Genomic DNA, 25548 nt, shown 5'->3' with positions numbered 1-25548 from the left:
AAAGTCTGTGATCAATAGCATCCCATATTATATGCCCACTGTGTCCCCTGTGAATTTCAACAGAAGAAGCAATCTGCACCTGCACTGGAGCAGAATCTGTCAGCAGGAGAACTTTCCCCACAGAATGAAAAGCCAAATCCAAAGGACAAGATCAGTTTCAATGATGCTGAACAAGCCACACGCAAAAAAACAGGTACAGCCTTTGTATAGAAAGCTCTCAGCATGCGTTCATTAATGACACTTCCCATCTTTTGTGCAGGGAACAGATGATGCTTGTTTCTCTGTTTTCTTTTACTTTATGTACATTTTTACACCCATAACTAATAAATGTAACACTGATTCTTTATCAGTTACAGATAAAAGTCCCCCCAGCTTAGACACTTCAATTTCTCCCATTAATTCTGTAACCAACAAAGAAGGAGATGCTACAGACTCCTCCGTCCCAAGACTAAGGAGAGGACAGAGACGGGCTGATGATGCCCGACTTGACCTCTGGGGCTTTGCCACGCCTTCCCCTCCCCCTCCCCCCATGCCGCCCAAAGATGTGTCCCCATCGCCGCCTTCAACACCCAGCCAGCCGGCACGCCGCCCACGAGGAAGGCCTCGATCAAACACGTTTCCTGAGCGCACAGTTGAGGGGAAGGGTAAAAGAGCCAGCACTGAGGCTGACACGCCCCGCCATAAGAAACGCAGACGATGTTCCAGTAAGAAGTACGAGACTGGTGAATACATCACAGAGAAAGACAAGCTGGGAGAGGGAGAGCACCTGGAAGAGTCCGCAGGACAGGACACTGCAACTCCAGCAGGTACAGGGCACACAAAACATCACCAAACAAACTAAAACAGCAGAAGTGACATGGAGCCTGTGGCCCACAGCTGTAGGGTGTGCTCAGCAGTGGTAGACTCCATCTCCCTAAGCTTTAGATACAAAACGAGGGGACTGAATGTCGACCTGTACACAGCAATAGTCCCAACAATTCTCAGATTTTAGCATCATATGAATCAGAAAAATAATGTTGCATGTAGACGATGTAGAAAGTGGGATGCTCATAAGCAACAGCTGGTCGGTCAGCTAGCTTATAGTTACAGTTAGGAGTAGACGAAAAGCTAAGCGTAGCATGCAGCCTTTAAAACAGGAGGAGAGCCTGAGCTTAACATTGCTAACAGGAAAGAGTGAGTAAAAACTAAACCAACTAAACTAAACCCCAGAGCAGAGGGGAGCTGTGGAATAAGAGGCAGATAGGTGTAGAAATCAGGACTATAAAATAAAAAAATAAAACGGCTCAACATAAAGCTCTGCCGATAGAGTTAACGATGGTTTGTCTGAAGCAAGATGTTTCTGAATTGATTGGGGACCTTTAGTCTGTATTTTAAAAGCTTTTTATTAGTTGTTTTGCTAAATTATTATAGTGATTTGTAAAGAAAAATTAAAAAGGCTAATAACCCTTGGACTGTGAAATATGAGTAGGGAGAGACGATAACCTGGATGAATGTGCATTTACTCTGTTAGGCTGCTTGCTCCAAATATAAATAGTAAGATGTGTTTCTTTTACACAGGTATGTCTAAAATTTTATATTGGAGGAGTTTATTAGACTTGGCAAAATATTTTTTGCGTGTTTTACAGGCGTTTAAAAACACTCTGGGGATGCTTGGCAGTCTGTCTGAGGCGTTTTATTGTTTATATTGATATCAGGATTATATCAACCAGGGCTGGAGCATTGAGCATTGGCCATTGAGCATACGGGGCAGATATCCACTGGGCTGATACCCGTACTTGGGTCTGGCCTTAAGCTGTCATAATTTAGTAAAAAGGTTTTTATCATGATCGATTTATCAAGTCATAATATAAGTAAAGGATTAAAAAAATTAATTAGATCCACTACAACAGTGATAAATCTCTCAATATTTTGGTATAATTGTAATCCCAAAACAGATGATTTTCTTCATTATTTTTGACAAGATTTACACACTGGGAGCTTTGGCCATATCGTCCAGCTCTATCTGATATTACAGCTACGACAGCAGTCACTGACTTCATTCTAGCCACTACCAGTATCATTTATAGACTTATACCACAAAACATCACAGCTTGTTTGCCTTTCAGTTAGTTAACTAAGTTGCTTAGATGTGGATGAGATCTAAAGATTGCCAATACCAATTTTTCTCTTTTTATTTATTACTACAAAAACCTCTACCATCAATATCTAAATTGATTACAAACTTCTGTTTTAATGTTTTAATGGTATGTTGATTAATGGCAGCAAATTCTCAGTTAGACAAATCACAACTTCACCTGTTAAAGCATCATAAAAAACCCAGTTTTTCTATTTTCCTACCATTATCATACGTTTATTATTTTTCTAGCTGCCTATCTCTGCAGTTTTAAATTGTCTTGAACTGCTATGAACAGCTATTTCATAGTATCTGATGTTCATTGTTTGAATGATTATTAATCCAAATAAAACAACCAGGAGGGGAATTCTATATCAAAAATGGTGAAGAGGTTATAGTTGGTTATAGTCCAAATACAAATGATAAAATCCCTCCTTTATAAAAAGGCAGTAAAAACTATTTTTTACTCACCGCTCAGGTGCTAATTTTCCTTTTTTTCCGATTTTATGTGCTTCCTGCTTTTATCTAAAGTCATTGCGATTTTTATCAGAAGTATCCCCTAACTTGAAAAAATAAACTACGCTGGGAAAATGTTTATTTCTTCTGTTAGATGTTAAAGCTTCAAACGCTGATCCAAACTGAGGGTAAAAGAGGCTTCAAGTGCTTTAGATGTCAATTCTTTTGGGATGTTCTGTATTAATCTTGGATTTCTTGAGGGATTTTGATTGGCTGACGGTCCTGAGAAGGTTGACCTTCACTCCATGTTTTCTCCATTTAGGGATAATAAACTTTGCTGTCATTTGCTAGAGTCCCAACGCCTTAGATATTTCTAGATAACCCTTTCCAGGCAGATCATTCTTGCAGTTACTTTTTGTCTATTGATTTTCTTTCAATCAGGGAGTTTTGCTTTGAGATGCACTGCAAAAAACAGAAATATAAATAAGTCATTTTCTCTTAAAATAAGGAGTTTTTTCTTTTCTTGGATTAAGGACGTAAATGAGACACTTTGACAATGCAACAAGATAAGTTGCATTTAGAAAGAAAAATGATTGCATTGTCTTATTTCAAGTGCATATTATCTAATTATCTCATTCTAAGAGTAAATATACTCATTCCATTGGCAGATCATCTCATTTACCTACTCAAATTAAGGGTAAATACACTTAATTTAAGAATCTTTTACTAATTTCTAGATCATTTTTGCTGTGTATTCTTGCCTTCATCGTGTTATTAGACAGGTTCTACATAATCAATTTCTTGGATCTTTAAACCAGGCAGTAATGAAACTTAAGTTTATGAATAATTGGTTAGTGACTGTTAATTTATGGTTTAGAAAAAAGGGGTGATTTCCTTTCTATTTATGGTAACATGATAAACACCGTTTGATATATTTGTCTAATAATTACATTTGTTTTATCTGACACATTTAAAACGGAAGAAATCTGTAAAGCAGCAGCTTCTGTTTTCTCCATAATGAACTGTGTATTCTGCCTTGAAAATGGCTGCTGGTTTTATAAATTATGTTGAGACAAATAAAACATTTAAGAACCAAAGAACTAGAACAGCCACCTGAGTATTTTCCTTCAGTGGTTTGAGCCCACAGATGAAGCAGCAGGCAGCACCTCCTCCACCTCTAGCTTTACCTCCATCTACAGAACAATGAGAGATCACTGATTGATCAGTGTGCTGATTAATTAGCCCAATTTTGGAGTTGATAAATACCTCAAACCAGTGCCGTGCCTGAACAAGGGAGGTTTAATGGTTAGCAGACGTTCTGCGTTTAGAACAGCGTTGATTGGCCTGTTCTAGGGTTGTTTTCAGAGTGAATCTTGCAGACAAGCTGCCCTTCACAGCAGGAGGCTTTTTTTTTTATCTCAACACTAGCAGACCAATAGAAGATTGATCAGATTATATTCACCATAGAAATGTGCCCGTATTATTTTCCATCTTTATGAGGTTAACATCTTTTGTTCAATTTGCTTTTAGAAGTTTTAGTGAGCCTAAATGAACTAAAGATTGCACCATTAATCACAGCCATAGGCAGTCACTTTTTTATAAATTAAATCTTACTAATGATAATTTCATGAATGTTTTAATTGTATAATTTTAAGTTGATCCCAACAATCAAAAGAATATCATAGATTAGTGATATGTTGGCCTGATTTCTACAAAAAATTATCAACAGCTATCAATTTTGCCAGGTTTAAGAGGTTTGCTAACGCTGCTGTAAACCAGAAGAGATGAATCACGGTTGATTTGCTGTTGAATGGCAGGTCTGGATGCTGCAGAAATGTACTGAGGCCTATTTGATCAAATATAAGGCTTTATTGAGAGGTTAGTTTCAAATCTTGGTTTTCAGTCATGGTTGGCCTCTGTTTGACGATTACCGATTATATCTAGATTCAGTGTCTTCACTCTTCTGTTTTTCTGTGGATGTTTGATCATATTAGCACTTTATGAAATTGATCAGAGGTTAAGGGAGTCAGAAGTTTGCATAAACTGCCCTGCATGTATTAATGTCCCATCACACCAACAAATTCTGTTGGTACGTTACGTATTGAAGAAATACAAAGTAATGCAATGGGAAAATGGTTATACATTATAGACATTTTCACAAATAAAAATCCTCGAACGGTCTGAGTACGGTATATGAAAACTGTTGCCATTCTACGTTTAGTTGTAGCTTGGTGCCACTGTGCTCAACCTTTAATTTGATTTGTCTTCATAGATCCACAGAGAGATCGGTGTCCGAGCCCAGTTGCCTCCAGCCCAGAGCCCCCTCCCCCACCCAAACCCTCATACACTCGCTCAGGATCAGTTCGCTACCAGGAGAGCGAGGAGTCGGAGCGCAACAACAAGCCCTCGGGAAAAAGAAAGTTCAAAAGCAAACACTTAAGTGACAGCGATGAACCCAAGGTAAGCTTTTGATCCTTCATCCCAGATTGCAGCACATTTCAAATGAACAGAGCTGTAAATGTGTAGGATTACACTGCCCCCCTGTGGCCAGATGGCAGATTGTTTCTCACAGGGTTGAAATCAGCTGGTGCATGTGACATGTCCAATATGTTGGAAAAAGTAAATAATGACCTTTGAATTGTTTGCTACAGAGTAAGACCAAGCGCAGCAGCTCTGGTAAGCGCGGCACCTCCCTCCCGCTGGAAGATGATAGTGCTGGTGTAAAATCACAACTCACACCTCCACCAACTCCAAAAAGTTTGCCAACCTCTCCGACCAACAAGAAAAGCTCCTCAGGAAGGAGCAGCGGTTCAGACTCGTCTCCTAAAAGGCCCGTTCCCCCTGAGGTTCGCCGGCTGATAGTCAATAAAAATGCAGGAGAAACTTTGCTCCAGCGTGCTGCCCGCCTCGGCTACCAGGTTAACACCTAATCAGAAATGCTTTTTTTGCAATTCACTGTTTCTTTTACTAGGCTCTGAAAGACTTTGTCCTTCTGCCCTGCAGGATGTGGTCCAGTATTGTCTGGACAAGGACATCAGAGAAGTTAATCGACGTGATAATGCAGGTTACACCGCTCTTCATGAGGCGTCTTCACGAGGCTGGACTCAGATCGTCCAGATCCTTCTCAAACACGGTGCGGATGTCAACTGCAGTGCTCAGGATGGAACACGGTGAGCATTCGTAGATGAAGAGTAGGACATGTGATGGCAGATTTTGAGGTTTCTTTAGAGTAAATATTGTGTGCCCTAAAACAAAACAAAAAAAAACAACAGAGATGCATTTTTTCTCTCCTTCAGGCCACTTCATGATGCAGTAGCAAGTGACAACTTGCCAATAGTATGGCTTCTCCTGAACCACGGTGCAGATCCCACTCTGGCAACTTATTCTGGCCACACGCCGGTCAAACTGGCCCACAGTCAGAGCATGAAGACCTTCCTCACTGGTATTTAATGCTTTTACTCTGCTGCTTCTGCCGGAAGAATATATTTTCTCTAGATGAATTAATCACAGAAATGCTTCACCAAAGAATTCTTTAAAGCTAATTAAAAGTAGACAAAACATGAACAGTTAATGATGTGTATTCAAAAAGTACAACCTCAATGTCAACACATTAGTGAGCTCTATGCTCACATTGTCTGGCATGGTGAGAAGGAAAAACATCTACGGCTTTATCTTCCATTTTTCCTTCAGATCAGGGCATACATTTTTGTAAAACATTGCGCTTGAACAACTGTTGAAGCCTGACATGACAAGTGGTGATTATTTTAGCTTCAGGAACTAATGACATTATTCTACAATAAGCTATGATGACTAGATTACTTATGTGTATTTCTGAATGGTCAGCCCTATCATCGTACACATTTGTATATTTACATAAACCCTATACAAATATACAAATTTTTTCCTTCCTGTCAGAATTTTTTTTCCTGTTTACAAAAGTCCAAACTGAGAGAGAGATGACTTAATTTGATGTTTTGTACAGTGAATGTAAATATTTTTCTTCTGCATTCATGGCAGGTTCCTGAACAGCTACCCTCAGTTTCAGCCTAGCTTTCCTTGCAGATACGACTATTTTCTATTCAGAATACAGCAGGTCTTTACAATTGACATTCTGTATAATATTTTTAAGTCCGGGGGGGGGGGTCACACAGCAAGATGATGGTGATGATTTCTGCCTTGATCTTCCAAGAGGCCTTGAAATGGGGGTCGTGTGTTAAGAGTGAATGTGTGTGTTCTGGGAACAATCGGGACAACCGAGCAAGCAACATTCCATAACATCCCAGTGAGCATTCCTGCTCTGTTTGATCAGCACATAGTTCCTTTAGGTGATAAAACATTAATTATTTATTGGCATGGCAATGATATATAGTATAAAAGAGGGTTGTTGAATGCTGCAATATCATCCCTCAGTAAACGCATCACTAACCTAGATCCCAGATGGAGAGTAGTCTGACATATTCATTGGAATTAGAAATCAAAGGCAAACAATGTCTTAGTTTGATGTTATCTATGGAAAAATGACCAGCCTTATGCATTGAGTCACTGACTGCAACAACCTGTCCTCCTGAGCAGGTATGTGGTGACTGTAGAGAGGAACAACTCTGCTCACCCTATTCTCATGTTAGGATATTCATCCAACATCCTTTGTTTCCCAGAATATTTCTCCGACCTGGAAGGCCGCAAAGAAAAGGATCCTAGTTTACCCTGGGACTTCTACAGCAGCTCCCTGTTTGGTAAGAACAAACTTCTGTCCCAGCTGATCTCCTCTCTCCTTTGAAGCTGATGTTTATAATTTATAAAGGTAGAAAGAGCACCGTGTGCCTAAAGTCTCACATTTACGCTGTGTTTGAGGTTGACTCATTCATGAGTTTCATGAAATGATGACTGGGAGGATGTAGAAAAGGTTCATTTGTTGGACTCATGATGAACCACGATGATGTGGAGGCTGTGTTAGCGCTATTTTTCCACTCAGACATGCCGGAAAAGTTGGCTGAAGTTTTAGAAATAATTATTAGCATTTAATAATAAAGATTCGGCACATGCGGTGAGGTCTCAGTAGCTCTTCACCATTTCCTCTGTACTTTGTAGGCTAGGGTTGTGCCCTTTAATCTGGGAGAATGACTATTTAGCTTGGAGAGCATACTCTCCTCTTATTTCTCAGTCTGCCCCTGTGCTGCTAATCCTCCCATCCGCCTGTGTTTATTTGCTAGCTCTTTTCTTCTCAGACCAAAGTTTTATAACAGCTTTTAGTCTTTAGTTTGCAGGGTTTAGTTTCTTGTTGAGAATGAGACCATAAGCCAGAAAGGATTGTTAAGCCTATCAAGTCCTACTTGGTGACAGTTTTTACAAGGATAGGCTGTTAAATGAGTGGCTTGTTATTCTTTTTCTAATGCAGTGTTCTTCTGCATGCAGCTGTGAGGGTTTAACATTTCCTCTCAATAAAGCACTTTGTTCTGTCCTCTTTGCTTAACTGGGCTGATCAAACTGACCACTAGATGGCGTACAGTCCCCATGTTTACAGCCAGCTGGGTATTTTCTCTATTTCTTCTGACCTCTGTTGACTCTGCTGCACAGAAACCGACCAGGAGCCATGCTGGGACTTCCTGCTATCTGAGGAGAACCAGGAGCCAGAGGAGAATGGAGACGTGAAGCCTGAGAGAGACTCAGACAAAGATTGTCTTCTGTTTGAGTTCTCCTCAGAGCCACTATTACCCTGCTATCATGTTCAGGTTTCACTGACACAGGGGTAAGTTAAATGGAGAGGTTTATGAAGAAGAATAGTCAAAGTGTAGAGAAAATGTTTGGAAGCTTTAAGTATTTATGGATCTCATTGATACATTAACTGAATTCATCCAATGTCCCATTGTCTAACAAATCTGCCCATCATCTACCAATTTTCTCACACTCACTGGACAATCTTTCAGGAAAATGTATGTAAGAAATGCCCCAAAGCTTTTTGAACAACTGAGCATGCACCAGACCATCCTACCTGCTTTTCTGCTCCTCAAGGAGGGGAACGCAGATCAGATGTGCATTCGCGACCCCGTTGACCTCAGGCACAGCTCTTTTTACGATCTGTCCGCATCACTTGCATTTTCACAGCATACAGTGAGGGCAGTGGCGCTGCAGTGACTGCATGAAACCATAAATCCCTCGTTATAGAGACAGTAGAAATGCACAGCAAGAAGAGACGAACAGGGAAGGAGTATGTACAATAACATTAGGTGAAAAGGTGAGAAAGATAAATAAGATTTAGGGCAGCATAAAGGCCCTGCTCTTCAAACAATCCAAATAAGACCATAGACCACTGAATATAATTTATACCAAATTTAGATTTTTTTTCGCACTACAACTAAATAGAACATAGTTTTAAAAGTGAAATGGTCTCAGACGCTCTTCTGTTACACCTTGTTACATTTTAGCATGACATTCAGGGGTCGTTTATGGAGTGGTTCCTCTATGCTCAGTCCATTTGAAAGGTTTGTGGGAATGCTTTATGTGGGTTTGTTTTATTTTTAGTTGTAGATTGAAAATCTATGAATCATTTCAGAATAATTGACAAGCTGAGTTTGTGCTTGTTACAGAATTGTTTATTTCTTCAGTAGTTTAATCTTCACCATTTAAAATGTTGCAAATGATTTTGACTAAAAATCATTTTTGATTTCATTTGATATAAAACTTTATTTCATAACAGTAATTTGATCAAGATTATATATTAATATTTCTACCCTCTATTTTCATCTCATCATGTTATTGACTTTCAGGCTGTGAACTTCCTTTGTTGCCGACATTTCATCTTACTTTGTCAGAATTACTGAACATTTCCAGGCTAAACTGTCCAAAGTTTCCTGTGATTGAATGCAGGCATTTAGGACTGGAACGATTAATCAGAAAAATTGATTACTAAAAATAACTAATTTAGCAATTTAATCTTTACCTAGAGTAATGGTACATAGACACTTAAAACATACCATTTGCCTAAAGAATAATCTACTTGAAACTTGAATATATATTCTTGAACTAAGTAGGTTCAAGTATATTCAAGTAAACTTGAATATATATATTACATTAAAAGTCTTTTAAAGTGTTATTTGTTTTTACTGTTGGTGCTCTGCAGCTAAAGTCAGATGTTTTGTTTTTCTCTTTGGCAGCTTCTGTAACTGGTTCCTCCTGGCAGACGTCCTGAAGCGGCTAAAGATGTCGGCGCGGATCTTCCGGGCTCGTTACCCGCACTTTGAGGTGGTGAGCCTGTCTCATGCTGAGCTCTGGAAGCAGGTCTCCATCAGCCAGGTTAGCTCTGCTTTAGCTTCTCCTCAAAGAAGCAAAATGAGGGACAAAGACAAGGAGGATGAGGAAGAAGGACCTGTGGAACTGGTGTGTTGTGTACCAGAACTCCAGAGACTGCTGGGCTCATCTGTTCACATTTTACAAGAGGAGGATGAAGAGGAGGAAGAAGAGACGGTGACACCAACAGGGAAGTCTAGGAGCCGATAGCCTCTCCTCTGTTTCTCCCCGTCCTCTCCTTGAAACAGCAGGAAGTTTCTCCGTCCGAAGGGATTAACTCCAGCTACAGCAAAGTCCTGACTCCCGACCTTTGACCTCAGACATGGGAGTGGTCAATGCAAGAAAGCAGCTTTCAGGTTCTTATCTATAGGTATATTTGAATACAGAAAAAGACTTTTTTACTGACAATGTGTGTAAATGGTTGTGTAAATGTATATCTTGCCATCAGGGTGAACATATTTGCTTATATAAATGAGTTGTTGAGGCAAGAAGATGATGATTTTTGGACTTTTAGTTAGAGATTGTTCCCGAGGGACGCAGCAGTTTTCACCAGGAGATAATCCAAGGCATCTGGGTGGACTCTGGGGTGAAGCTGAGATGCATAACCCACCAAGGCGGTCAGCCCAGGTGGCCTCCCAGCCAACCTTAGAGATCTGGAGACCTGCAGAGATCGATATGGCACATATTCACCCTCCCAGCTCAGACACATCACATGGTCCGCTGTTTCACTTCATCATGAAAAGACCCTGAAGTATCAAATATGTCTGTCTCTCCACATTTCACTTACAAAGCCCTCTCTCTTGCAATGAAGTGATTTCATGGACTTCGCTGTTGAGTTTGTTTACAGAACCAGGCAGATGTTGATCATGAACTGTTACTGAACCTGTGGAGGAACGAGAGCCCAGAGACGCCCTCCTGACTGCAGCCACCACCGTCCCCTACAGTGTTCCCAGAGTGCTTTGTGTTGCAGTGTTTGATTCACACTGTTTGTTGTGCTTTATTTAATAGTCATTAATATATTTGACCTCTTGTATATCTGAAAACCCTATGTATGAGAAAAATGCTTTCTATGGTTGGTGCTTCATTCTGAATCGTACTCACTAAGGATCCCTTTATTCTGAGATTATCCTCCCTCCTTCAGAACCAGTGTTTCAAAAACAGCTAAAGTACAGTTTTATTGTACTGGTGCTAAGATAGATTTTTGTGTTGACAATCAACAAAGTTTTGCTTTGAAGTCACAAACTGATAAAAGGTATTTAAGGTGTAAAGAAAAGTTAAGTTTAGCAGAGGGGAAACGGGACACGGCTAGACTGAGAGGTGTGAGATCCTGAAAGAGGCTTTTATTTGATTCTTTTATAAGAAATCAAGCAGAATAAAGCATGATTGTGAATCATAGTTGTTATCTCTGTTTGTCAGATTCTTAGTGTTGGGTTATTTACAGGTTGATGCTGTAAATCCAGTTCTAACAAATCAGCCTGGATGCTGCGTTTTGAAAGTCAGAAAAGATGACTCGTATTAACTTGTATTATTTTCTCCATTCTGTAAAGTTGCTTTAGCTAAAACAGAGAACACGTTTTTAGTAAGTGCTTCTGTCAGCTCGGTCAACAGGTCAAATAATCTGCTATAACCCAGCCCCTGATCCACACTGTTCCTCATATCAAGCCAAATCTGCAAACCTTTCCTCTCTCACAGCAACACTTGCTGCTTCCTCTCCTGCAAACCAGGTTTTGTTTTTTGTCTTTAAAGCAACATGAACCTGTTTTAAAATCATCCAGTAGGAAGTGTTATTAACAGAGGAACACTGTTGCCGTGGGTGAGGAGACATCCGTCCTCTTCTGATATCTGTAGACCTTGCTTTGGTGTTACTACATATTATTTCCTCATACATTAGACTACTTTTTTCCCCCCTCTGCTTCCCCTTTTATCTCCGAGTGTCACAATAATTACTATGGCTTAATAGTTGAAATGAACTAATCAAAGAAATGTTTCCTGTTATCTGTCCTCTTATGTTCACTAGCTGTACTAGCTTCATAAGCCTTTATCACTTTGACCATGACACATTAATCTTCGACACAAGTCTCCTGAATTGTGTAATGACTGGAGGCTCCCTGGGAGTTTAAATCGGAATGATGTATATTATATTATTTATTTTGATTATTTCATTGATTAATATGGGAGTAGAGAGTTGATGGTATGTCCACTTCCAAAATTTTACTTCATAAACCTTTAGTACAATACAATCTTAATTTAAAAAAAAAACACTTCAAAAGTAAATTGATGAGATAACTAATAAAATAACACAAAATTAGTTGTTCTGCCAAGCAGAAAAAAACAAAACAGTAATCGGTCTATGAGATGGTGCCAATAATGAGTAGTTACGACAAAAAATTACATTCTACATTTCAAACTGTCTTAAAAGTGTAGGAGAAAAATGTGTTAAAGAGATCTTAAAAGCAGGAAGTGTCTTTAAAGGAGAGAAGCTTCTTTCACCGCTTAGGGCCTTCAGCTTGGTCACTTCTCTGCCTTCTCTGGGATGACCGACAGTGACTGATCTGCCAACCTGTCAGAGTGTAGAGGAATGTACTGCTGTATTAGTCTTAAATCCTGAAACAAACTGGGAACCAATGTAGATAGGCTGTAACTGCAGGGACATTGTCTTATATACATGGCTTGTTAAATGTGACATTAAAGCAAAAATGCTAATTAAAAAAGATCTAAAAGGGAATCAAACATTTTCACAGCACTGTACCCATTCTGTCCGAACTCTCCTCTTCGCTGCAGAGCATATTTGCACCTCTAATCTCTCTTTGGCCTGTTTTCCTCTCCCAATACATATAATAGCATAATCTGTTATATCTTCTGCCTGACCTAACATCTGATACATTTTATAAGCTGAACATTTAAAGTCCTTTGTATGAGAATCGATTAGAAAAACTAATTTGGGTGATCATATCCATCTCCTAAGACTCTGCGCTCCATCAGAATAAGTAAATTAGATCTTTCTTTAGTGTAAATGATAAATGCACTTTACTTTTTAAGTCAGGGGACCCCACTGTGCTTCCCACCAGTCAATGCACACGCTGACAGTGATAGGCCACAATGAAGCCACAGCTGCCATGGGGCTCATTGATCTGAGGCAGCTTTCCTGAGGATGCATCCACTTTTCTGCACCTGAAGTTGATTTGTTTTTTCTCTTTGAGATTTGCGTATCATTTAGTCTCCTTTCCATCATTTCGTACTTGTGTTCTGCTTTCATCCAGGACCGAGTCGTGGGGGGGGGAGAATGCCAGACTTCCCTCTCCACAGAAACCTCCTCCATCTTTCGGCTGGGAAAGCCTGAGGTGCTCCCAGGCCAGCCGAAAGATATAGTACCTCCAGCATGTAATGGGTCCCAGAGGAGGTGGAGATGTTCAGGGGATTTCTGAAAAGGATGTCTGAGCCACCTCAGCTGACTTGTTTCAATATGGAGGAGAAGCTGGTTTACTCTGAGCCCCTCCCAAAAGACCGAACTCCTCACCCTGTCTGTAAGGGAGCACCCAGCCACCCTGCGCAGAAAGCTCATTTCAGCCGCTTTTATCCAGGATCTTGTTTTTTTGGTCATGATCCAGATTTCATGACCATAGCTGAGGAGAGGAACATGTAAACCCATCACTACAGCCACAAATGTTACAAAGCAAATCCTGAAAAGGAGAAAAAACATGGCTGTCAGAAGATGCCCTGCTCTGCCAACTACACGTCAGCAGATCTTTATTTGAACTGTGAAGATTTAAACCTGGCCATATTTTCTCCACTAGAGGGAACCAACAAAGGCAGCATAGTCCACACCAAAGATGACTTTAACAATCATCTCCTCTATTAATCCTACACCTCTTCTTCACGTGCATCTGTAATAAAACTGAGAAAAAGGCAGAACAAGGAACTTATTTTCAGGATGGTCTGAAGAAACACGTGAAATCTGAGTTTTATGCCTGGCAGCTGTGGTTTATTACTTTATATTCAGAGTGAATCCTTTGCTCAGCAATGGATTCAGACACTAAGCAGAAAAGTGATTTAACAGTCCGTCTTATCACACTAAATACAGCAGCTTAACAATTTCAAAGTCATTAAACTGAAAGACATTTTACTCAAATTATTTCCAGCTTTTTATTAAAGTCTTTCAAAGGATGGAAATCATATTTAAACGCTCAGCAGGTTCATCTACCAGTATAGTGTACAGCAGTTTAGCATATGCGTCTCTGTGTGAGGCCTCAGTAGGACTGAGAAGTGTGGATGGACATTGCCATTGACATACCAGCCGCAGCCCCTGGCAGGGCCTCCTGGTACAGATGGCCCTGCCTGCAGTGAAACCTGCACAGCCGCCGTGAGGTTACTGCAGTTCATTCAAGGCTGCAAACTGTCCCCATCAGCCTGCTGTTCACCCTGTTCTGTGTGGCTCTTGTCTGATAAGCTTTATCTGCAAATACAAATGGATACTTTAAGGAAAACACTGAAAATATCAGAGTTAACCTGTTTTTTTGCCTCATTATCTTGTACTAACTTGATCTGGATGCTTTGCTCTAATTTAAGGGAAGGGATTTGGTTGCATGTAGGGAACTTTTGACTCTCGTGTATTTCAGGAGCCATAACGCATGTTGCCTGGGCCCCTCAGTTCCTCCCTCCTAGCCAAGCCCCTGCGTCGCCTCGCCAGCCATTGGCCCACCACAGGGGCAGAGGCCTCTGATTGGATACAAATGAGGGCAAGTCTGCACAAGCCCACTGAGAGACTAATATAAAATACTGTAGAAATGCATGAGGTGTAAGTTCAGAGGGAGAGGCTCATTAGCAATAGGAATCGTCTTTGATTTAAGAGTAAACTACCAATTATACATGGTTATTTTAAATGTTTATCATTTGAGGTAATATATGAACCTTCACATTAGTTTTTGCAAAAATCTTTCAGTTTTTTTAATTCATCATCCCTGAAATGAATTTGGCCCAAATGTTACAGAAATAAAACTGGCATTTAAGTTAAAGTTTCTCTTCATATCAGTCAGACTGTTAAGGTTCTCTTATCTAGTTGTTGCTAAACTGAATGTTTAGTTTGATTCATTTCCTTTGGGACACATTTAAAAAGTTGCTTTTTTTAAATCTACAAATGAGAAAATAGGATGTTTTGATGAAAATGAAATATTTTTTAATTGATTTCATTTTCTGATTTTAAAAAAAAGTTACCATCCTGTTATCCACAGAGATCCAGGCTTTGATTAGAAGCCTTTTCTCTTTTTCTGGATCTTTCTTGCGGAAGTGTCGAGAAATGATCCGAGACTGAGGAGTTCACTGAGGACATTTGTTGTCTTTGTCAACGGCTCCTTGAGCGTATTATGTAAGAGCCCTCTTTGAAAGGAAAAGAAGAAAGAATTGGTACACCGAGGCAGGAAGTCCTGCTTACTTATCCTGCATGTAAATTAGAGTCTGGATGCTTCTTTCTCTCCCTGGTCTCTCAAATCAGCTCAATCTGTTTCCTTTCATGTTGTGATTAAATCGTTTAATCTATTTTTTATTAAAACGATATTTCACTGCAAAAGAAGCAACAAAGTTTTCCGCATTTGCCTTTGGAAAGGGATCACTGCCTTTTTTTCTGGTTCCATTCTCTAAAACTTACAAATATGAAAGTAATTTTTTACCCGGAGGGTTATTGGTTCAAGCTCCAGCTTTCAGTGTCGTTGTGTCCTTGGGCAAGACACTGTACCCGCATTGTTTACCGATGGTGGTCAGAGGGTCTAGTGGTGTTGGTGTACAGCTGCCTAGCTTTTGTCAGTGAGCACCAGAGCTGCTGTGGCTACAGACTAGTTTGCCACCATCAGGTGTGAACGGGTGAAAGACTGAATGTGGTGTAAAATGCTTTGGTCAAGCGAAAAAGTGCTATATAAGTACAGGCCATTTACCATTTGTACAATTTATTTTCTATTTCTTGCCATCAATCAACAAATTGCATTACTGCAGGTGAAATAAACATGTTTAGCTCCCCTGTGCCAGTACTTTGTGGCGCCATCTTTACTTGTAGCTCCAGCTGCAGGTCCTCTGGGGGATGTCTTTACCAGCTTTGCTGCCTCTAACAGGTTTCCCTCCTGGATCCTCCTGCATTTAGCTCCAGCCTTCAGTCAGCTCAAACTGGTTTCTCTGTCCTAGCTGGACAGGTCACCAGTCCATCGCTGTGCAAACAACCATATAAGCGCACACACTGGACTGTGAGAGGAAAGCAGAATACCTAGAGGAAGGGTAGAGCACGCATTCAGCTGGGATTCAAACCCAGGACCCTCAAGTTAACAGTGAAAACCGACTGCATCATTGTGCAGCCTTAGTAGATAGACGGCCAAAAGGATGTATACCATATTTGCGTACAGACACTCATCTCTGCAGCTATGAGTGTCTGTACGCAAAGATTTCACTGAGTCATAGCTCTCCCTGTAGTGGTGTTGAATGTCTTTCATCTCTGCCAGCATGAGGACATCTAATAGTGTTTAATCCAGTCTTTCTCTGCCTACCAGGCCTGCCGCTCTAAATATAACAACAGAGCAGGACAGTAACTCCATCATGCACTGACCTTCTCCAGACATCAGAGTTCTCCTCTGCATGCAGCTCTCTGTCCAGGCGCTGTGCACGTGAAGCTATACCTACCCAGTCACGTCGACACGGTAAACAAATCCAAGAATAGCAGAGAGACTCTGATACTAAATTAGGAGATGTTTAGTCATCTCACATGATTCGGAGCAGATTAAATGTTAACATTGTTACTACAGCAGCTAAGAACGAACACTACTTTCACGGCCCTCAGCAAACATTGGAGTACTCCCTCATTTTTCTGTTTTGCTTTCAAAATGTTATATTTTCTTATCATGCTGTAATGGTCCTTTTATTGTTTTGGGCTCCTTTTTACCAAAAACATGTTTTTATAAACACAAAGTTTCCATCAACCATCACAGAAAAAGCCTCAAACATGACACAGTTTAACCTCTTAAAATAGCATTTAAGCCACATCAAGGTTTAATCCCAAACAAGAGCTTTAGATGCTGTCCTTTTTGCAGAGGTGGGTAGTAACTAGTTACATTCACTCAAGTATATTTAAATCAAAAGATAGATATATTTTCAATTGTATAGCTTTTAGTTTAGAAATACTATTAGGAAGTATTACTGTTCTCGCTTTAGTAAATATTATTTCATATATAAATTGAGTATTTGGTAATAAGGCTACTTAAGAGCAAAATAACCTTTAATAACAACTGATTTATTATTTTAAGATAGTCTAACCGTAAAGCCGATTATAAAGTTTTGTACAAATAATAGAAATGAGAAAGAAAAAATAAATGAAAATAAAACAATTACAAAGCAACAAATTTGGACAAATGAAACATTTTTTTTCCAAAATATTTTTCTAACAAACCTTTTAACTTAGTAATTACATGCCTACATGTTATGAATGCTGGCGTACCATAAATGATAAATTATCAACAGTTTAGTTTGTGCCTTCAAGTCGTTGCCCATAGGAAGACGTTACTTAGATATAACAAAACCGAATATCTTCAGAACAGCTCCAAATGACACAAAACTCATATGGGTGAGTAGAACAGATGTAATAATGTTAAAATCAAGGGCCAATGTAAAAAAAACTGGTGTCCCCCTTTAAACACAGCAGGAAAACCTGTGGCAGACCAGGCGATGGGAAGGATGTAGAAGACCATGAGAAAAAGTAAAATAAAGTGTGGACTGCTGGAAGAACTATGGTGAACTGGTTAAAGAAAAGTGAAATGGTGTGCTTAAAGATGCCCCTGCACATTTTGAGTATTTTTGGCTCAACTTCCTGCTGTGAAGCAGGATTCTGAACAGATTAAAAAATAATTATTGATCCAGGCACAAAATGAGCACCTTGATCTGTGTTTAAGAATGGCTTTGTTGCCATTCAAACCCAGGTTTAAAGGCCTTGAATGCCAGCGTACAGCCCATTGATCTCATTAAGCCATAAAAAAGAAAAAAAAAAAAAAACGGTCAGTTCAGGTGTTTTAGAAATTATGTGAATCAGGAAATTGTCTAAATACCAAATGATTATTGTTCTCTACTTAATAAAAACTATTTAGATTTTAAAATGGAAAAATGTTCTATTTTTTTTACTCAAAAGGTCAATGTATATCATAGATGCATACACACCTAATTTTATGTCAGTGTTAAATGCTGTTTAAAGTAACAGGCTATAATTAAAAATATCTCTGGACCTTTACTAGTGATGATTTTCTTTATTCGGACCCCGCTGATTTTTAATTGATTATCCCTGATATAAGGGCATCATCTTAATTTGTTAAATTTAATCACCATAAGTTATTCAGCACTTGAGTAGCCGTCTTACTGATTACATTTTATTCACTTTAGAGAATGTATATCGAAATAATGCTGCTCTTAATCTAGGAAAAATGTGAAGGCCTCTGCTCTCCTCTGCTCATTTTCTGTAGGCAGTGGGTTTGGTTTCTTTAAACAGGGGATAAACGGAGCCACATTATTAAAAAAGCCTAAAACACTGTCAAAAAGTCTGGGTTCCTCCAGTTTAAGTGAGTAAACCAGCCGGTGGATTGAAGCTTTCGCTCGGTTAATTAATCAGTTTGAACGTTAGAAGCTATAAATGTTGTCTGCTGATAGACTGAGAAAGCAGAGCAATAACCAGAGAAGCAGCATAAGGCCCATGCAGAGATCAGAGTGAAGTTGGAAGAATCTGTTCACAGAAGAACGATTACTAATGTACTATATATAATGTACTGTACTATATATAGTTTGATACTACACTGAACTTTATGAAAGTTGTGCACGAGGAATAAGATTGTTAAAAGAAAGCCTATAAAAAATAGGCTTCAGTGGTTTAACAACCCATATTGAGGACAAAAAGCTTTGGGTAGATGAGACAACAGTTCGACTTTTTGGCCCTAATTTAAAATCCCTTTAGTGCAAGAAAACTAACACTATCCCCTTAGATAAAGATGGAAGCCTGGCAGAGCTGATGGTGACGAAGATGGAGATGGATACAGGACAATCCCGGAAGAAAACCTGTCAAAAGGCCTGATACTGAAGTTCACCTTTCAGCAGAACAAAGGTCCTGAATATAAAACAAAAGCTAAAAAGGACCAGTTCATGTAAAAGACTATCAGAATCTGTGATGGAGTGGTATCTGTCCAGGGGGTACTCCACTTCTCACCCATTGAGCAATGGAGAGATACCAGTCCCTCCTGGAGCTCTGCAAGCCTATAGACAATGGATGAATGGGTTTGACAGGCCCAGGCAATGTCTGGACATGAATCCATATTTACAATCTTTGGCATCCGATCTCCCGCTGTGGTTCCTTAGCTCAACAGAGGGCCACAGCTGGCAGCCTCTTTGTGTTCCTGGTGCTCTCTCTGCAGGTGTTCCTAAACTGATTTCCTGCTGCTCCTATCTGAACCCAAAACACCATTTCACCTTACCTCTGTTGCCCAGGAGTATCAGGTGAGCCAAGAACACCGAAACCAACAGCTTTGTTTGACTTTCAAAAGTACAAAAAGTAAAACAAATACATTTCAAAAACTGGAGTCACTCCAAAAAATCCCCATCCCTCATGTTTTTTTTCTGAAATTGTCTCTGGCTCTTCGCCAGCAAGTCGGCATCTAACATTTCTTGTTCTTAAGGACTAAATTCATGCCCCCTACCCTTTCTGTCCACTACTTCTGTACACAAAGAGGCATTGGGACACCACTACCCTCACAGGACAGCACAAAATTTAGGGGTAGTGCTGAAAGGTAGATTAATAAATAGGTGTATTGGGGTTGGGCCTTACTTATTAGGGTGATACCAGTCCCTAGATGTGCAAAGTTGTTTAAAACATACACAGAGATACTAGGAGGGATGGATGGATGGATGGATGGATGGATGGATGGATGGATGGATGGATGGATCTCTAAGGTAGGGCCGTAGATGTGAGGCGCTCACGTTCACCTGGCTACTTTGTTAAATCCCTGCTGCAACTGATGAATTAGCAGGGGAACAGATGATTTTGCAGATTGTTGCTTAAGACCATCCACAAGTGTACTCATAACCCATCACAGCCTGAACACAACAGTAAGACAAAACTTCGGTGTAGTGCAACAAAAAAAGGCCCAATTGGAGTGGGATCAGTGGGGAATAAGGTGAGCGATTGTTGGTGAAGCTGTTAGAATATGGAGGGAGTACAGGTCTGCCTTAGAAAGGAAAATGAACCTGCTGTTGGCCCTCTTTTAGCTAAAAAAAAAAGGTAAAAATGCTGTGAGAAAAATCTTATATTTATGCCAAGAATGGCAAGACGTTATATATTTAATGCTAAATCTTTATTGTTAACACTGATGTTATTTTATCCTGTTGCCAGAGGGGGCAAACTTCTGCCAAGCGAGGCTCTGTCAAAAGATACAGAATACATTTTAAAAATGTATATATTTTATGTGCATAATGTTATATGCACATAAAATAGAATAATTGATCTTATTTTGTTTTTTGTAAAGAGAACATACAAAAATGCTTTGTCTAGTTTCTTCTAGGTTGAAACGTAATATGTCATAATAACATAGATTGAACTGAACATTAGTCCTGCCCAGGGACTTGAATGCTATTTAGAGATCCGGTTTTCACAGCATTAAAAGTTGCAAATAGAATTTAAATGAAAACTGAAATTGAAGAATAATCAATAAGCAAATTTAAATTCCAATAAAGAGAGAATGGATGTCTTTTGTTACCAGATCCCAGCCCCCTATCAGCATACATGTCGCTATCAGTGTTTATCCATAAACAAACCAGACAGATTCTCCTCTCACTCTTGATCTTCCCTGTTTGTGTTGTAGCTGTTACATCATGTTTTTATCTGTGTGCATAGAAGTAACCAGGCGGTTTTGAGAAAGTAAGTTTTAGAAAGTACATATGTTTCTGTTCAAATGTAGTGAAATGTAATACAAGGTAAAAATCTAGAGAAAAACAAATACTCAATAAAGGTACAGATAAAAAAGGCCACATTGGTAATCAGGCTGATATCACCTGAAGTGAAACCTTGACAGCAGATATAGTTCAACTCCTCCATGAAAAAAAAAAAACATTTGAAAGAAAGTCTGCAAAGAGAAACTCTCAGAACATCTTATCTCCAAATGAACTGAAGTGTCATTGTATCACATTGCTCTGTTTTCTTCATCATATCTTAGGTCAGGCGGTTTCTCTCCTGCAAACGAAAACACAAAGGGTTCGTACGTGCTTGGTTCTCCTTATTTGGATGTTCTAAAGCACTTTATAAATCAATAAGTGAAATAAAAATAAAATGAGCAGCACATGATGATAGCCTTGTTTTCTGAGGGCTGCCAGACCTTCCAGCAGCTTCAGTAATGGTCGATCCATTCTGTCCTGGCAGGGAGAGAGCTGCAGATTAGATTCAGGAGACTGGATTGTACTGAGACGTTTAAGTCCGTTATCACTCCGGACAGGAGGCTCTGATTGTAATCACCTACTTACCTGATCATTAGAGTAAACCGAGGAGCAGAGGCCTGTAAACATGAGGCCCAAAGTGCCGAGGACTTTAAACTCTTTGATTCGGCTGCAGCTTTCTGTCCTCTGCCTTTTAAGGAATAAAAAAAATTTCTCTGCTCCCGTTTTTCTTTTCTCTTATTTTGTTTATCTGAAATGCTTTAACTGGATAAAACGGCTGTTTCTATGTGGGTCTGAAACAGAGGAGTTTTCAAACTCCTGCATTCAAGATTGCAGTGAAGTACAATGTTTACTAAGTGCTTCAGGAACATTTGGGTGATAAAATTTCTGTACTTCTTCTGACATGTTATTGATTTCTGTGTCTGCAGAAGGCCTGTGACAGTAAAATATGAGACGTGATAAGGAACGACTTCCTAACCATCTTAGAATCCATCTTTTTATTGCAGGACAGGTGGTCGCTGTGACCTGCCTGGGCTTCACACACACACAGCGGCTGGTTCATAAGTGCAGAGAGGCTGCAGAGCTGAAAGGATTGTTGTCTCTCACAGATACGCTGTGTCAGGCTATAAGCAGCTCCAGCTGGACTCCACACCCTCCCATTTTTCCTCTTACATAATACGCATCTGATCCTCCCCTGTATGCTCTGCACGTTGCAGGATCACATTGAAAGTTGCGGGGAAGCATTCAGCTGCAAATCTAAAGCGGTGGGAGCTTTCAGGTGTGCAAGTATAGCTTTGAAAAAGGATCTGAAAACACACAAAGAGAAACCTCATGCAACAAAGAATGATCGAGGTTTTCAGAGGAATGCCAAGTTTACAAACAGCTTATGGGTGTTAAGTTGCAGCAGTTCTGTGGGAAATCCTTCATTTATCTCAGAACATGTTTTTCCTTGTCGCATGGCTGCACCTCCTTGCTGACAAGAAGAAGGGCTGGGAGTGATACACCAAACTGTTGCTTTCATCTAATATCAGCTTCTCCAAGTTGATGCCCGGGAATTTATATATAGGCCTCGCTCAAATGTCACAGTGATAATAATGATAACAATGAGCTGAATGTTTATTTGCAGCAGGAAGAGGGCTGCTTTTAGAAGACTCGCGTGCAAATTGTACAAGAAACATCACTTAGCATCATCAAAGCTAGTTTATCACACCTACAATGGGATGAACCCAAACATCCGGACTGCTTATGAAGAATGATATCCTGTTAAATAAGAGAGTTCAGCTGTTAAATTGAGGTTCAACCTCAGTGTTTCTCTGTATGACATCATAGTATGATTCAAAAGAAAGAAGATAAGATTGTGAATGACAGTGAATGAAAAGCCATTACTCTTGTGAAAGCAACAGAAAATCTAGGATAACAATTTTAAAATCTAAGAATCAGAGACTAATTTTTGGAGAAATGGAGGAGAAGACTTAAAATCATGAGAATTTGAACCCGTCTATGAAGTACGGTGATGGCAGCATCATGTTGTGTGAGGGTTTTGCTTCAGGAGGGAATGGTGTAATTTACCAAATCTACGATGTTGCTTAAAAAGGACAATGGAAATATGGAAGCAGCATATAAGGAAATCAGCATAGAAGTTAAAGTTTGTACGCAAATGAGTCTTCTAACTGGATAATAATAGTCAGCATACATCAAATTAGTAGCTGGGTGGCCTAAGGACAACAAAGATAATGTTTTGAAGTGGCTAATTAGAAAAAACCCTGATTCCAGTCCGGGCCATAAAAAAAAAAACCTGTCCCAGTTCCACCTGCTCGGTCAGGAGGAATGGACCAAAATCCCAACAAACAATCCCAATTCAATGACAGTATTGCCACTATTGTCATTGAATTGACAAAGACTCCTGGATAGGTGTCGAAACGCATAAAAATAAAAACTGACAGAAAGTCCAGTTACCTTCCAATTTAAGCCTGCGTGTGGTTGCCGTGACCCGAATGACTGAGGATTTACACAAGCATATTGTCAAAAGACTTTGGATGATTACCAATATTATATCAGTTATTATTATCAATATATTACTAAATTCATACAATTAAAACAGTTTTTTAAACTTTGATTTGTTAAGCATTTAATCGAGATAACACCAAAACAGCCTTAAATTGTAAGGCAACTGCACTTTCATTCAGTTTTTTTGGAAGAGGTTTCCAAACCTAGCCAGGAGTCTTTCTCAGTTCTGTTGGCTAACACCACAGCAATCTTTAGTTGGGGCTCTGATGTCTTTAAGCAGCATGAGATCCATCTGGATGGTTGGAGTCTTGTCTTGTTTATGGGCTATTTGGTTGGCCTGTCAAATCATGATGAGAGTGCTTATATAATTCCTTTGCAATGAGTTCCATGACTGATTTGTAAATGTTTAGAAGTAAAGGAAGAACTTTAGGGGGAAAAAAGGGCTACAATGTTAGGTAAAGAGAACAAAATGCTTATATGTTTTTAAGCGGGGTATGTACAGATCAGGTTTAAATTGTATGTATATTTCAGTTCATGCAAATGTTGCAGACATTGTGGAATAACATTTCCTTATTAGGGCTGCATGGTTGCACAATTTGTTGTAATATTGCCTAGCATCAAGGTTTACACTGTGTTTTGTGGTTTTGCTGGAGTGCAATAGAAAATCAATCTGCATCATTCACACTTCGTGTCTCCCAGATTAGCTTGCACTTTGAGCTGTTGTTTATATTTCGCAGCCATAACAGTACTGCCACAGATAAGAAGTTCACAGTGTCCTCAGCAAAACAGCGGACATATAGATCATATTTTTTGACAAGTTTTCTATTTTAAAGGAGAACAGAAAAGCTCCACAACCATGCAGTGCACCACAAAATAACACCATGTCAAGAGTATTTAACAGCTTGATGTATCAGTAAAAAGGAGCTTCGCTGATATTTTAGCAGCTGTTAATGTTTCCACCCAAAAATGTTACACACATGGAAACCTATGTGAGACCTGTGAAAATGATTCTGGTCTGTAATTTACAGCAGTTGTGGCATTGAGATGACAACAAAATATCCACCCTTGCAGAAAAGAAACAATGGTAAAATAATTTTACAAAAAGTAATAATTGCAGAAAAAAGAAAAAGATTCTAAACAAACCCTTTTAAACTATCCATCCATGGTATTCCAAGGGTCCATCCTGGACAGGTTGCGAGTCCATTGCAGGGTAACAAGGGAGACATACAACAGTGCACACTCACACCTAAAGCCCCTATCACACCTTGACCAATCAGACAGCGTATGCCTGATGTATGAAAAATCTGGCAAAAACTCTGGCATACGTTGGATTATTTATGGGTTAGTTTTGTATAAGTAATGAGCACCCTTAAGTACGCTGAAAAAAGCTGGAACACGTCAACATACAGCAAGTACCTCGAAAAATTTGGACCATGCTTAAAATTTCCCGATGTATGGAAATGTATGTATGAAAGCCCACTGTGTTAAAAAAATTTGATAAATTGTTATAATGAGATACTATCTCAAAATTATGAGATACTATCACACAATTTTGAGATAGTATCTCCTTTATAATGAGATTTTTTTTTTTAACAGTGTCAAAAGTTACAGGTAAGTTATCTGATCATTGACATATGTTAAGTGTAAGTTACTCTAAGTCGTGGCATCCAGCTTATCCAACATCTTTGAGTAACTTGTACATAACTGATGTGTAACTTATCAAAAAATATGTTAATGTAGCCTGGATGCCTCCGGGTGCATTGCTGCCCCCCTCAGGACCCTGGCTAGTGACATTTCATGGGTATTACACTGCCCTGCATTATGCATTAGTTAGCCTGTCATTGAACATAAGCTCTGGACTCGTTGTGAATATGCAATGTATATGCCCAAAATTGAAAAAAATACATAGAAAGTTCCACGTATGTCAGCATTTTTGAAGATTCTGGGATGTCAGGAATCCATCCATCCATTTTCCATCAAGCTTATCCCAAGCGGGGTCGTGAGGGTTGCTCGTGCCTATCTCCAGCTGTCTACGTCCAAGAGGCGGGTACACCCTGGACAGGATGCCGGTCCATCGCAGGGCAACATAGAGACAAACAGGACAAACAACCATTCACACACACACACTCAGACCTAAGGAGAACTTGAAGAAGCCAATTTAAGCCGGGCGTACATTGTATGACTAACCGCAGGGTTTAGTCGTACAGTGTGAGTTCACAGCTCACAATTTATGTTCGGCCGATGCTCTGATGCGATCT

At 39.6% G+C, this 25548-nt stretch overlaps 1 protein-coding gene across 3 annotated transcripts in view; it reads left to right on the top strand.

Annotated features, from left to right (window-relative positions):
- Window positions 1-11248, top strand: part of bcorl1 (BCL6 corepressor-like 1) — a 30461-nt gene extending 19213 nt beyond the window's left edge. For all 3 annotated transcript variants that reach the window (XM_038289487.1, XM_038289486.1, XM_038289485.1), the window contains 9 exons: window positions 64-193; window positions 351-806; window positions 4842-5029; window positions 5221-5487; window positions 5573-5739; window positions 5866-6011; window positions 7225-7302; window positions 8144-8315; window positions 9721-11248. In XM_038289487.1, coding sequence (XP_038145415.1) covers window positions 64-193; window positions 351-806; window positions 4842-5029; window positions 5221-5487; window positions 5573-5739; window positions 5866-6011; window positions 7225-7302; window positions 8144-8315; window positions 9721-10063 — 1947 coding nt within the window. In that variant the 3' untranslated portion in view covers window positions 10064-11248. The remainder of the gene's footprint in view (window positions 1-63; window positions 194-350; window positions 807-4841; window positions 5030-5220; window positions 5488-5572; window positions 5740-5865; window positions 6012-7224; window positions 7303-8143; window positions 8316-9720) is intronic.
- The last annotated feature ends 14300 nt before the right edge of the window (window positions 11249-25548 follow it).

The sequence above is a fragment of the Cyprinodon tularosa genome, unplaced genomic scaffold, assembly GCF_016077235.1.
Source record: "Cyprinodon tularosa strain WSP-4 unplaced genomic scaffold, ASM1607723v1 ctg27, whole genome shotgun sequence".
Lineage (NCBI taxonomy): Eukaryota > Metazoa > Chordata > Actinopteri > Cyprinodontiformes > Cyprinodontidae > Cyprinodon > Cyprinodon tularosa.
Note: the sequence above shows the minus strand (reverse complement) of the source record. Positions and strands in the feature narration are given on the sequence as shown.